The 12,151-nt window shown below is 46.5% G+C and overlaps 1 protein-coding gene across 1 annotated transcript in view; it reads right to left on the reverse strand.

The window, feature by feature from the left end:
* LOC138287511 (rho crystallin-like) overlaps positions 1–9,830 on the reverse strand; it is a 105,767-nt gene extending 95,937 nt beyond the window's left edge. The window contains exon 1 of the mRNA XM_069227978.1: positions 9,564–9,830. Within this exon, the coding sequence (XP_069084079.1) occupies positions 9,564–9,797 (234 nt within the window). The 5' untranslated portion in view covers positions 9,798–9,830. The remainder of the gene's footprint in view (positions 1–9,563) is intronic.
* Positions 9,831–12,151: the final 2,321 nt, after the last annotated feature.

Here is a 12,151-nt window from a genome sequence, read left to right on the forward strand (position 1 = left end):
CCTCTAATGTGGGACAGGTTTGCTGTGCCACAGTCAGCTCCTCTCTGGCAGGCCCCCCTTCACCCAAAAGCTCAGCAGTGTCTGCTTCCAGCTCCTCTGGTGTAGGTTCTGCACAGGGAGGGAATTCTTCTTCCTCAGAAGTTGAATCCACTGTAGAGGGAGGGATAGTAGGAAGTGGTTTGCTTCTACTAGCCCTAGCTTTAGGGAGCACTTGGTCCATTGTTCCAGGATCCAAGCTTCCCTGTCCTTTTTGCTTTTTGGCCTGAGCCCTTGTCAAAGCAAAAATATGCCCTGGGATGCCCAGCATTGCTGCATGGGCCTCCAACTCCACATCTGACCAAGCTGATGTCTCCAAATCATTTCCTAGTAGACAGTCTACAGGTAAATCTGTGGCTACCACAACTTTCTTTGGACCAGATACCCCCCCCCAGTTGAGATTTACAACAGCCATGGGGTGGCTTTGTGTTATGTTGTGAGCATCGGTTACTTGGTACTGGTGTCCAAGTATGTGTTGTTCAGGGTGCACCAGTTTCTCAATCACCATTGTGACACTGGCACCTGTGTCCCTGTAGGCCTGGACCTCAACACCATTTATTAGGGTTAGTTGCTTGTACTTCTCCAAGTTATGGGGGCAAGCAACCAAAGTGGCTAAGTCAATAGCCCCTTCAGAGACTAAAGTAGCCTCTGTGGTCTCCCTAATCAGACCAACCCCAACTAAATTACCAAAAGTGAGCCCAGCTACTCCCTTGGATTGGCTATTAGTAGGTTTGCTCCCACCACTACTGCTATTAGTAGGGACACTAGGTGTAGCAGTAGGGGTTGTAGTGGTAGGAGCTGTGGTGCCTTTCTTTGGACAACTGGGATCTGTTGTCCAATGGCCTTTTATCTTACATAAATAGCACCATGGTTTCTTTTCCTTGTTCTGATTAAAGGAGGATTTGGGCCCACCACCCCCACCAGAGTGTTTTTGTGGGCCTGATGAAGACTCATTCTTAGATTTGTCCCCACCCTTGTCAGAAGACTTACCATCCTTCTTTTTGTTGCCATCTTTGTCACCCCCTGTATGAACTTTTCTGTTCACTCTTGTTCTGACCCATTTGTCTGCCTTCTTTCCCAATTCTTGGGGAGAGGTCAGATCAGAGTCCACCAAGTACTGGTGCAACAAATCAGACACACAATTATTAAGAATATGCTCTCTCAGGATAAAGTTATACAGGCTGTCATAATCAGTAACTTTACTGCCATGTAACCACCCCTCCAAGGCCTTCACTGCCTGGTCAATGAAATCAACCCAGTCTTGTGAAGACTCCTTTTTGGTATCTCTGAACTTTATCCTGTACTGTTCAGTGGTTAAGCCATAACCATCCAGGAGTGCATTCTTAAGAACTTGGAAATTGTTAGCATCATTTTCTTTTACAGTAAGGAGCCTATCCCTACCTTTTCCAGTAAATGATAGCCATAGGATAGCAGCCCACTGCTTTTGAGGGACATCCTGTACAGCACAGGCCCTCTCAAGTGCAGCAAACCACTTGTTAATGTCATCCCCCTCCTTGTAAGGGGGAACTATCTTATGCAGATTCCTGGAATCATGCTCTTTTGCAGGATGACTATGGGGAATACTGCTGCTGCCACCATGGGTATCTAAACCCATTTTCTGTCTTTCCCTCTCTATTTCTAAAGACTGTCTATCCAAATCCAGCTGTTGCTTCTTGAGCTTCAGTCTGGTTTGCTCCACTCTCAATCTATTGAGCTCCCTTTCCAACAATCTGTCATCAGGGTGGGTGGGAGGGACATTTCTAGATACAGAGGTATGGTGGGAATGAACAGAAGGAGACCTGTCCCTTACAGAGGGCACCCTAACAGCTTGGCTACCAGTATAATGTGAGAGCACACCATCAGTATGGTGTGATTCAACCTCTGTACCAACTATGCTAGACTGTCTAGTAATGGGCAGGCTGAGAAGTTTCTTTCCTGAACCTTTTCCTGGGGGAGTCCCTGGATCAGATTGAGAACCATTAGCTACTTTTTCTACAGATTGGGCACTTATGGCCTTATCCTGTACTCTAAGCATATTAATTAACAGTTCTAAGGAAGGATTCTTCCCTACACTCAAACCTCTCTCTATGCAGAGACTCCTTGCTCCTTTCCAGCTAAGGTGATCATATGCAAGTTTGGACAGTTCAACTTTTTGGCCTGTGCCAGACATTTTTAGAGAGAGTTAAAGTGATAGACAAAGAAAAAAAGTTTTCAGAACTTTTTGGAAAGACAGAAAAAACTTTTTAAACTTTTAAGAACTTTTTGAAAGTTTAGAAGTACTTTTCAGCACTTAGAAAAGAGTGAAAAGAGGAAATGCAAAACTTTTTGGCTATGTGTATATACACTGACCTTGTTTTGTATATTTTTCTCTTATGAAAAGTACAATGACAAGAGTGGTAAGTAGTCTCAAAGCACTTATCCCACCGCTGCACAACCAATGTAGGAGGCTGGACTGGCTTGTAGTGAGTACCAAGGGGTACTTGCACCTTGCACCAGGCCCAGTTATCCCTTATTAGTGTATAGGGTGTCTAGCAGCTTAGGCTGATAGATAATGGTAGCTTAGCAAAGCAGCTCAGGCTGAACTAGGAGACGTGTGAAGCTACTACAGTACCACTTAGTGTCATTTGCACAATATCATAAGAAAACACAATACACAGTTATACTAAAAATAAAGGTACTTTATTTTTATGACAATATGCCAAAGTATCTTAGAGTGTACCCTCAGTGAGAGGATAGGAAATATACACAAGATATATATACACAATAGCAAAAATATGCAGTATAGTCTTAGAAAACAGTGCAAACAATGTATAGTTACAATAGGATGCAATGGGGAAACATAGGGATAGGGGCAACACAAACCATATACTCCAGAAGTGGAATGCGAACCACGAATGGACCCCAAACCTATGTGACCTTGTAGAGGGTCGCTGGGACTATTAGAAAGTAGTGAGAGTTAGCAAAATAACCCACCCCAAGACCCTGAAAAGTGAGTGCAAAGTGCACCAAAGTTCCCCTAAGGACCAAATAGTCGTGTTAGAGGGAGAATGCAAGGAAAACACAAATCAGCAATGCAACAACGATGGATTCCTGTCTGAAGGTACCTGTGGAACAAGGGGACCAAGTCCAAAAGTCACAAGCAGCTCGGAGATGGGCAGATGCCCAAGAAATGCCAGCGGTTGGTGCAAAGAAGCTCTTACTAGGCTGAAGAACTGTGAATACTGCAGGAACGACAAGGGCTAGAGACTTCCCCTTTGGAGGATGGATCCCCCACGCCTTAGAGAGTCGTGCAGAAGTGTTTTCCCGCCAGATGGACGCCAACAAGCCTTGCTACACGCAAATCGTGCGTTTGGCGTTTTTGGACGCTGCTGGGGCCCAGGAGGGACCAGGAGGTCGCAAATTGGACCTGCAGAGAGAGGGGACGTCGAGCAAGACAAGGAGCCCTCACTGAAGCAGGTAGCACCCGGAGAAGTGCCAGAAACAGGCACTACGAGGATGCGTGAAACGGTGCTCGCCGAAGTTGCACAAAGGAGTCCCACGTCGCCGGAGACCAACTTAGAAAGTCGTGCAATGCAGGTTAGAGTGCCGTGGACCCAGGCTTGGCTGTGCACACAGGATTTCCGCCGGAAGTGCACAGGGGCCGGAGAAGCTTGCAAAGTCGCGGTTCCCAGCAATGCAGCCCAGCGAGGTGAGGCAAGGACTTACCTCCACCAAACTCGGGCTGAAGAGTCACTGGACTGTGGGAGTCACTTGGACGGTGTCGCTGGATTCGAGGGACCTCGCTCGTCGTGCTGAGAGGAGACCTAAGGGACCGGAGATGCAGCTTTTTGGTGCCTGCGGTTGCAGGGGGAAGATTCCGTCGACCCACGGGAGATTTCTTCGGAGCTTCTGGTGCAGAGAGGAGGCAGACTACCCCCACAGCATGCACAAGCAGGAAAACAGTCGAGAAGGCGGCAGGATCAGCGTTACAGAGTTGCAGTAGTCGTCTTTGCTACTATGTTGCAGGTTTGCAGGCTTCCAGCGCGGTCAGCGGTCGATTCCTTATCAGAAGGTGAAGAGGGAGATGCAGAGGAACTCGGCTGAGCTCATGCATTCGTTATCTGAAGTTTCCCCAGAGACAGAGACCCTAAATAGCCAGAAAAGAGGGTTTGGCTACCTAGGAGAGAGGAAAGGCTACTAACACCTGAAGGAGCCTATCACAAGGAGTCTCTGACGTCACCTGGTGGCACTGGCCACTCAGAGCAGTCCAGTGTGCCAGCAGCACCTCTGTTTCCAAGATGGCAGAGGTCTGGAGCACACTGGAGGAGCTCTGGACACCTCCCAGGGGAGGTGCAGGTCAGGGGAGTGGTCACTCCCCTTTCCTTTGTCCAGTTTCGCGCCAGAGCAGGGGCTAAGGGGTCCCTGAACCGGTGTAGACTGGCTTATGCAGAATTGGGCACATCTGTGCCCAACAAAGCATTTCCAGAGGCTGGGGGAGGCTACTCCTCCCCTGCCTTCACACCATTTTCCAAAGGGAGAGGGTGTCACACCCTCTCTCAGAGGAAGTTCTTTGTTCTGCCATCCTGGGCCAGGCCTGGCTGGACCCCAGGAGGGCAGCTGCCTGTCTGAGGGGTTGGCAGCAGCAGCAGCTGCGGAGAAACCCCAGGAAGGGCAGTCTGGCAGTACCAGGGTCTGTGCTACAGACCACTGGGATCATGGAATTGTACCAACAATGCCAGGATGGCATAGAGGGGGCAATTCCATGATCATAGACATGTTACATGGCCATATTCGGAGTTACCATGGTGAAGCTACATATAGGTAGTGACCTATATGTAGTGCACGCGTGTAATGGTGTCCCCGCACTCACAAAGTTCAGTGAATTGGCTCTGAACAATGTGGGGGCACCTTGGCTAGTGCCAGGGTGCCCTCACACTAAGTAACTTTGCACCTAACCTTTACCAGGTAAAGGTTAGACATATAGGTGACTTATAAGTTACTTAAGTGCAGTGTAAAATGGCTGTGAAACAACGTGGACGTTATTTCACTCAGGCTGCAGTGGCAGGCCTGTGTAAGAATTGTCAGAGCTCCCTATGGGTGGCAAAAGAAATGCTGCAGCCCATAGGGATCTCCTGGAACCCCAATACCCTGGGTACCTCAGTACCATATACTAGGGGATTATAAGGGTGTTCCAGTAAGCCAATGTAAATTGGTAAAAATGGTCACTAGCCTGTCAGTGACAATTTGGAAAGAAATGAGAGAGCATAACCACTGAGGTTCTGATTAGCAGAGCCTCAGTGAGACAGTTAGTCACTACACAGGTAACACATTCAGGCACACTTATGAGCACTGGGGCCCTGGGTTACCAGGGTCCCAGTGACACATACAACTAAAACAACATATATACAGTGAAAAATGGGGGTAACATGCCAGGCAAGATGGTACTTTCCTACACCCACCCTTAAAAACTACCATGATACCCCCACCCCCCTGAGCCCTAATACCGACCCCCACTCCGAAAAATAAACCAACCCAATCCCTAAAAACAAAATTACCCTGACACCCCACTCCTGCCCCTAAAAACAGAAGTACCCCAACACCCCACCTTTGAAAACTACCCCGATACCCCCACCCACAGCCCTAAAACTGACCACCACCGCCCAAAAATAAAACTACTGAACCCCTAAAAACAAAATTACCCTGACGCCCCCATCCCTACCCCTAAAAACCTGAACCCCCGCCTGCCCTGAATACAAAATTAACCAAACTCCCCACTCCGCCTCTAAAAACCCAATAAAATACAAAATTACCCTGATCCAACCCCTAAAAACCCGCCCCCACCCTAAATACAAAATTACCCTAACCCCCCCATGCCCAGCCCTAATAAAGTGCCCCCACCCAACATAAATACAAAATTACCCCAACCCCCACCCTTAAAAACCTGCCCCCAACTGTCCTGAATACAAAATGACCCCAACTCCCTGCCCCGCCCCTAAAATCCTGACCCCCCACCCGCCCTAAATACAAAATTACCCCAACCCCCACCCCAATAACCTGCCCCTCACCTGCCCTAAATACAAAATTACCCCAACCCCCACCCCTAAAAACTTGCCCCAACCCGCCCTAAAAACATAATTATCACACCACCCAAATACAAAGTTACCCTGACTCCCCACCCCGCTCTTAAAAAACCCAACCTCCCATCCGCCCTAAATTCAAAATTACCCCATCCCCCGCCCCTAAAAACCCAACATCCCCACCCTCCTAAATTCAAAATTACCTCGACCCTCCACCCCTGCCCCTAAAAACAAAATAACCCCGACCCCCCACCCTGCCCTAAAAACCATAGTACCGACCGCCCCACCCCGTCCCTTAAAAAAAAATAATAACCTAACCACGCCCACCCCTTCACCCCCTGCCCCCACCCCTAAAAACTATCCCCAACACTGCCCCAGCCCCACTTACCTGGCCGCATCCTCTCCCGATGGATCTTCCTTTTTCTCTGCCTTAACCATGCATGTGCGTTGCTCACATGCGTGGTTGAGGCAGAGAAAGAGGCCTGCGTTGTTCAGGGGAGAGTTGTTCCGCTTGCATGAACAACGCAGTCGTGGTTCCGGACACGTTGTTCCATATCTTTCCTACCAGCAAGAGGTATCAGATGGCCGAGCTGACGCAGTGCTGGAGCACCATTACTGGATAACTATGCTTCATAAGCAGCTTTCATTCAACTTCCTCTGTCAAAAACTAGCCAAAAAGTGGTTACCGACCTCTTAAGGAGGCGGTGAAACCAGTGGATGGGGAATCAGCCGATTAGGCACAATGAGCATGCATAGACTTATCTGTAAAGACTCCTTGAGGATCCACCTTTCAGGTGTCAGTAAAATACAGTATGTAACTGGTGCAAACCATTCAGATTTTTCCTCCTCCAGTGAAGCTCTTGTGGATAAAATGCTAAGCTTGCCTTTTTTGTGTGCCTCGACTGCATCTGCAGTGTGCATAAGTCACAAAAGACATTGATAATTGCATTAATAAGGATCGTGCCAGAAGCTCCGCTCTTGCCTTTTTAAGCATCGAGGATGGACGCTAAACCAGATTTTTCATCAAGGACTCAACTCATTGGTCCTAGCCAATCTAGATCATGAGATGAGAGATAATGTTGACAATGATTTTGCACATTTAAACTGTGAAATGGTGAGTGGCTGGACTCATGTTTTGGCCAGTGAAGCAAAGCCAAATCTAAGGCTCAACCTTGGCGCACTTGTGCCTAAACTGTAATTCCGTCTCCATTTGCATCATCGCAAAGCACAACTGCAGAGATTTTACGCCACATTTCTGTCCTTACTATGTCCACCCCTGGAAACAACGTTTCCCCTTACAAAAGAAATATAATTGTTGTTCGGTCCACTGGTGTCCACTAAAAATCCCACATGTTTAATCACTCATTCCCTTTCCCACGTTAATGCAGACAGAGGCGGGTGTGGGCCCGGGATCATAACTGATGAAGTATCAGCGAAGTCCCCAGGTGTTTTGTCTGCATGATTTGCACAATTTGTTGTAAATCCTGCTGCAACTCAAGTGGGCAAGTACCAAGTATTCTGAGAATGTGCACCTAAAAGTAGGGCAAAGTGTGCGAAATTCCCATGCTATTCCCCCTCCCGAAGTCCAAAACTCAGAAAGGTGGGGTCGTTGTTCACCCAGTAATTTAACCAGGCAGTATTAAAATGTACTGAATGCGCCAGGGCCATTGTTAGCGCTGGTGACGCCCAGTGCAACAATGTTTGTTGGCACCCCCATTACCACCTCTGCCATGTACTCCCTCATTACAGTCCCTTAACAGTGTCCCTCAAGTCTCCATAATCACTCTTAATCACTTTAATTAATGGTAATAGCATCTCTCATACCAGTGTAGGGAGTATGAGCACTTTACATCACACACATTACACAGAGACAATTGTGTGTGCCAGTCAGTATATACCTCATGTGACATCGGACATAGGACTACAAGTTGTAGGCGCCACATGTCATTCATTATGGTAGGCAGTATAGTTTAGAAGTGCTTGGTCTGGAGAGGCACAAACTCAGAATTTAAAAGGTAACACCATGGTTGGGGATTCTCTTTAATAATAAGAACTGATTTCCACCTAAATCGTACCTTTTTGCAACATTAGGAGAATGAAAGGCTGGGGAAAAATCATAACTCTCTAATCTATACAGTTTCCATGCAGCTCTCGATGGTCGTTAATAGCTCACTGTTCAATGTGAGGATTTTAACTAATTAACTGCAAGTAACAAAAGAATCTCTGACAAAAGCAGTAACCAGTAAAAATAATAAGCAAACACTTTCTACATGAAATGTGCTTTTGTGATCTGTGGTACACGCTGTTTGCAAGAGGCATATTAACCCTCTGAGCTAACTTATGATGAGTCAAAACTTCCACTAAACAAAACTCGTTCTCTTTCCAGGAAGAACAGTAATCACCCGTGTTATCTTGTCACTTTTATTGTTGCCTGAAAATTGCTGCAGGCAAGAAATGTGGCAGCGGGTGCTTTCAAAACCATAATATACTTACAAACAGGCGCCCCAGCAAAGTCAGCGCCCTGTGCGATGGCACCGGCCGCGCCGGCCTAGTGTCGGCCCTGGGCTGCACAATAAACACCCGGCACTGAGGTGGACCCAGAATGTACTCACCATCCCTGCACGCAGCCATAGATTCTTAGAATAATATTATTTATCGTATAAATTGCCAGCTTCTATTCAACAGTAAAGTTATGGGTTATAACTTGCCTCGTGTACTTAAGAAATTCATCATTTATATTGCACTGTGCATTTCTATCCATCCCCGTGTGGTCAGTCCTTCTCCGGTGCCCCGTATTATTTCCCTCCGAGTTACCTGTTCCCCTTGAGCTTCCGGTACGTTCCTTGAGGCGACTCACTTCAGAGTGACCCAGGAGACGGAAATAAAGCCTCAGGCTGACGTGCTGCGTAGCTCCTTTAACTCACCTCATATTAATTGCTTCACTCAGGTCATTCTCTTTAGGCACGGCGGGGGGGGGGGGGGGGGGGGGGGAGGACATGACTAAGTGAAATATTCCCAAAATGTGAATTTAGCAGGCAAAACAGAAAACTTTGAGGCAAAACCCAAAATCAGTGACCCCCTCCCCGCCCATCCTCTAATCTGCGAGAGAACCAGCGCAACATTCAAAGCGGAGAAACTCAAAACACTGAGCCCTTCACCAGGTGTGAGGACTGTAGTGCCGACACCAATAGTGCTTTCAGTGGGCAGGTACTGTCCGGTACTGCGTACCTGCACTTCTTCAATTTAAAAGCGAGAACACCTGCACTCCTCAGCACTGCTGCAATACATTCAGTGGGAGAGTACCTGCACTTCTCACTATTACTGCAATACATTTAGTGGGAGAGTGCCCGTACTTCTCAGGAGCAAACAGGTGCTCTAATCGAGAGTACCTGCACATTTATGTTTCCCTTTGAAGCACTGGGCACGAATGTCACACTAGAGCGGATCCGGAGATATATAAACCAAACCTACGGTCTTGGCGGCGTAGGTGCCAAGTCCAAGCACTGGCATGGTGTGCCCATCGCTCAGCTGAACACGGGTGTCCTTGGTGAAAGCCATGACCTTTCCCTGAAGCGGCGGAGTCTTTGTCCAAGCGGTGGAGTCTTTGTCCAAGGTGTGCGGAGCGCTCCTGCTTACTGGCTTGACGCGTCCCAGGCAGCCACAGCTCGCCTTATATACCGCGAGCCTCGCGTAAATAGCGTGCATGAGCTCGGGCTGGCGGCTTGTGGGAGTGGCTGGACTTTGTGCTGAAGTGTGTAACATTGAAAGCAAAGCTGAGCGAGAAGGTCAGAGCCGTGGGAGCCAAGAAGCCTCGACCTTGAAGGCAAGGGAATGAACTGGATCTGCCAGAGTGGTGACACCCCGGCAGGGCAGCTCAGAAGTTGCTTGAGCTGTGCGACTTCAGCAAGGCCACAGAACCATTCGCGTGGTAAAATACGAAAACACGACTGCCCTTAAGGGACTGGTGTTTTAGAAGCTAGGGAAACTTGGCTGAGTTGGGAAATAGTATTCAGAAAATCTAGGATAACAGAAAAATCCTAAAATTAGGGAAAACATCTCCGTACAAGGAGAATATCAAATTGGAGGCAACTAGAGAAATAATTTCAGTGGAATCTTAAAGAAAGGCAACGGTATGCCTGTGGAGTAGATTGAGCAACGAGGAAGATGTCAAGCAAATCTGCTGTGATGCTAGGACTCCTCTCCTTTTTCATATCAGTGCAAATGTGACTCTGGATGGATAAAAAGGATGGAAACAGGAAGAAGTTTAATCCATCGGAAAATAAATTTAAATTACGCCAACATACTTTACGTAATTTTGGAATTTTGTGTTATGCTTCCTGCGTGAAATTCCTGAAATTAAACCAGCACAATACTTCATGTAACTACAGGCCATTTGCAGTAATAATTTCTCAAGAAATGCACCATTTGCTGTAAAAATTTACCATGAAATGTACCATTTGAAGGAAAATATTTGTTGCAAACGCACTTGAACAGCTGTTGCCAGGGTTCTTTGTCATTTGTTCATTTAAAACCTTTGCCAGGGTTTTAAATGAATCAGTGCACCAAAAAATTAATTGAGGATGCAGTTTATGCTAAAGTATGTCATAAAGTGAAGGATTCACATTTCTCTAAATTATGTGTAATCTTGCTGAAATTTTACGTAGTTAAGTGAAAGCAAATTCCGCACATTTTTTATATCTCTAGACATAATATATGGATTGAATGTTGAAAACAAACAGGGTAAATTGGAGTCTGAATAATGAAAACTCTTACATTTCTTAGGTCAATTCCTGGGTATTTAAACCAGGCCAGGTTGTTTTTGTGTATTCTGAGGCATAATGGGCCAGATGTATCAAACTATTTTGTGTTCGCAAACGGTGCAAAAACCAAAAATACACTGCGAATGCAAAATAGCCTTTCACGATTTATGAAAGGCATTCGCAGTCCAATTTTAAGGAATTGCTAAATTAGCAATTACCTAAAATTGCGACTCAATTTTGCAAATTGCAAAATGCGGTCTGTAAATAAGGAATCACAATTTAAATGTATGAACCAATTGCAAATTGCGAATGGTCGCAAAACTGGAATTTTGCATGTGCAATTTACCACCAACTCAAATCAGATGGTAATCAGGTGCAACCTATGAAAAGAGGCCCAGAGTGCATCAGGCCTTTTCAACAACGGCTGCACTCTATGCCATGGCAAGCAGGATGAGGATCCTGGGAGGTTTGAGGAGAGTGAGGAGGAGACAGGAGCGCATTTTCGGAGTGCGCATTACTCTGTTTGACCAAACTAAGGAGGAGATATTTGATAGTATAGATTGAATTCTGAAAAGACACTAGACCTAATAGCAGATTTACAAGCACAACTGCAGTAACACACACACAGAACAATGCCATTCCCACTCATGTGCAGCTATTATGCTCCCTGCACCTCTTAGCCTCAGGAACCTATTGGGGGTTATAGCAGCAGCTGGAGGTGTGACTCAAAGTACGCTCTCACGCTTCTTCAGTGCATTCCTCAATACATTGTTATTTAAAATAAATAAGCACATCAAATACCCCAACAACCCACAGGACTTGCAGCTCACAAAATTACATTTTTACCAGGTATCCCAATTCCCACGTCATTGGCTGCATTGATGGGACACAAGTTGCAATCTGTCCACATTCTGAAACTGAGTACATGCACAGGAATAGAAAAAATAGCCATAACATGCAGGTCATCTGCCATTGCCTCACACATCATTACTGAATAGTGACCAGATTCCCTGGAAGCACACATGATTCGTACATCTTGAGACATAGTGGACGGTACACACAGCTTCTCGCTGGAGAGTTTGGAGAAGGATACCTACTTGGTAATGTAACAGAGAACAATGTAGCATATCATACAGGTGAGGTTAGACATGACAATTACTCCATTTTTACTCCTGTCATTGTAGGAGACAGTGCATGTGCAGTGCGGTCCTTCATCCAAACACCATACCTCATGTAGGAAGCTGGCCTGGTGTGTGATGAGTACTTATATTACTCACACCTTTTACCAGGTCCTGGGTT

The sequence above is a fragment of the Pleurodeles waltl genome, chromosome 4_1 (genome assembly GCF_031143425.1).
Source record: "Pleurodeles waltl isolate 20211129_DDA chromosome 4_1, aPleWal1.hap1.20221129, whole genome shotgun sequence".
Taxonomy (NCBI): Eukaryota; Metazoa; Chordata; class Amphibia; order Caudata; family Salamandridae; genus Pleurodeles; species Pleurodeles waltl.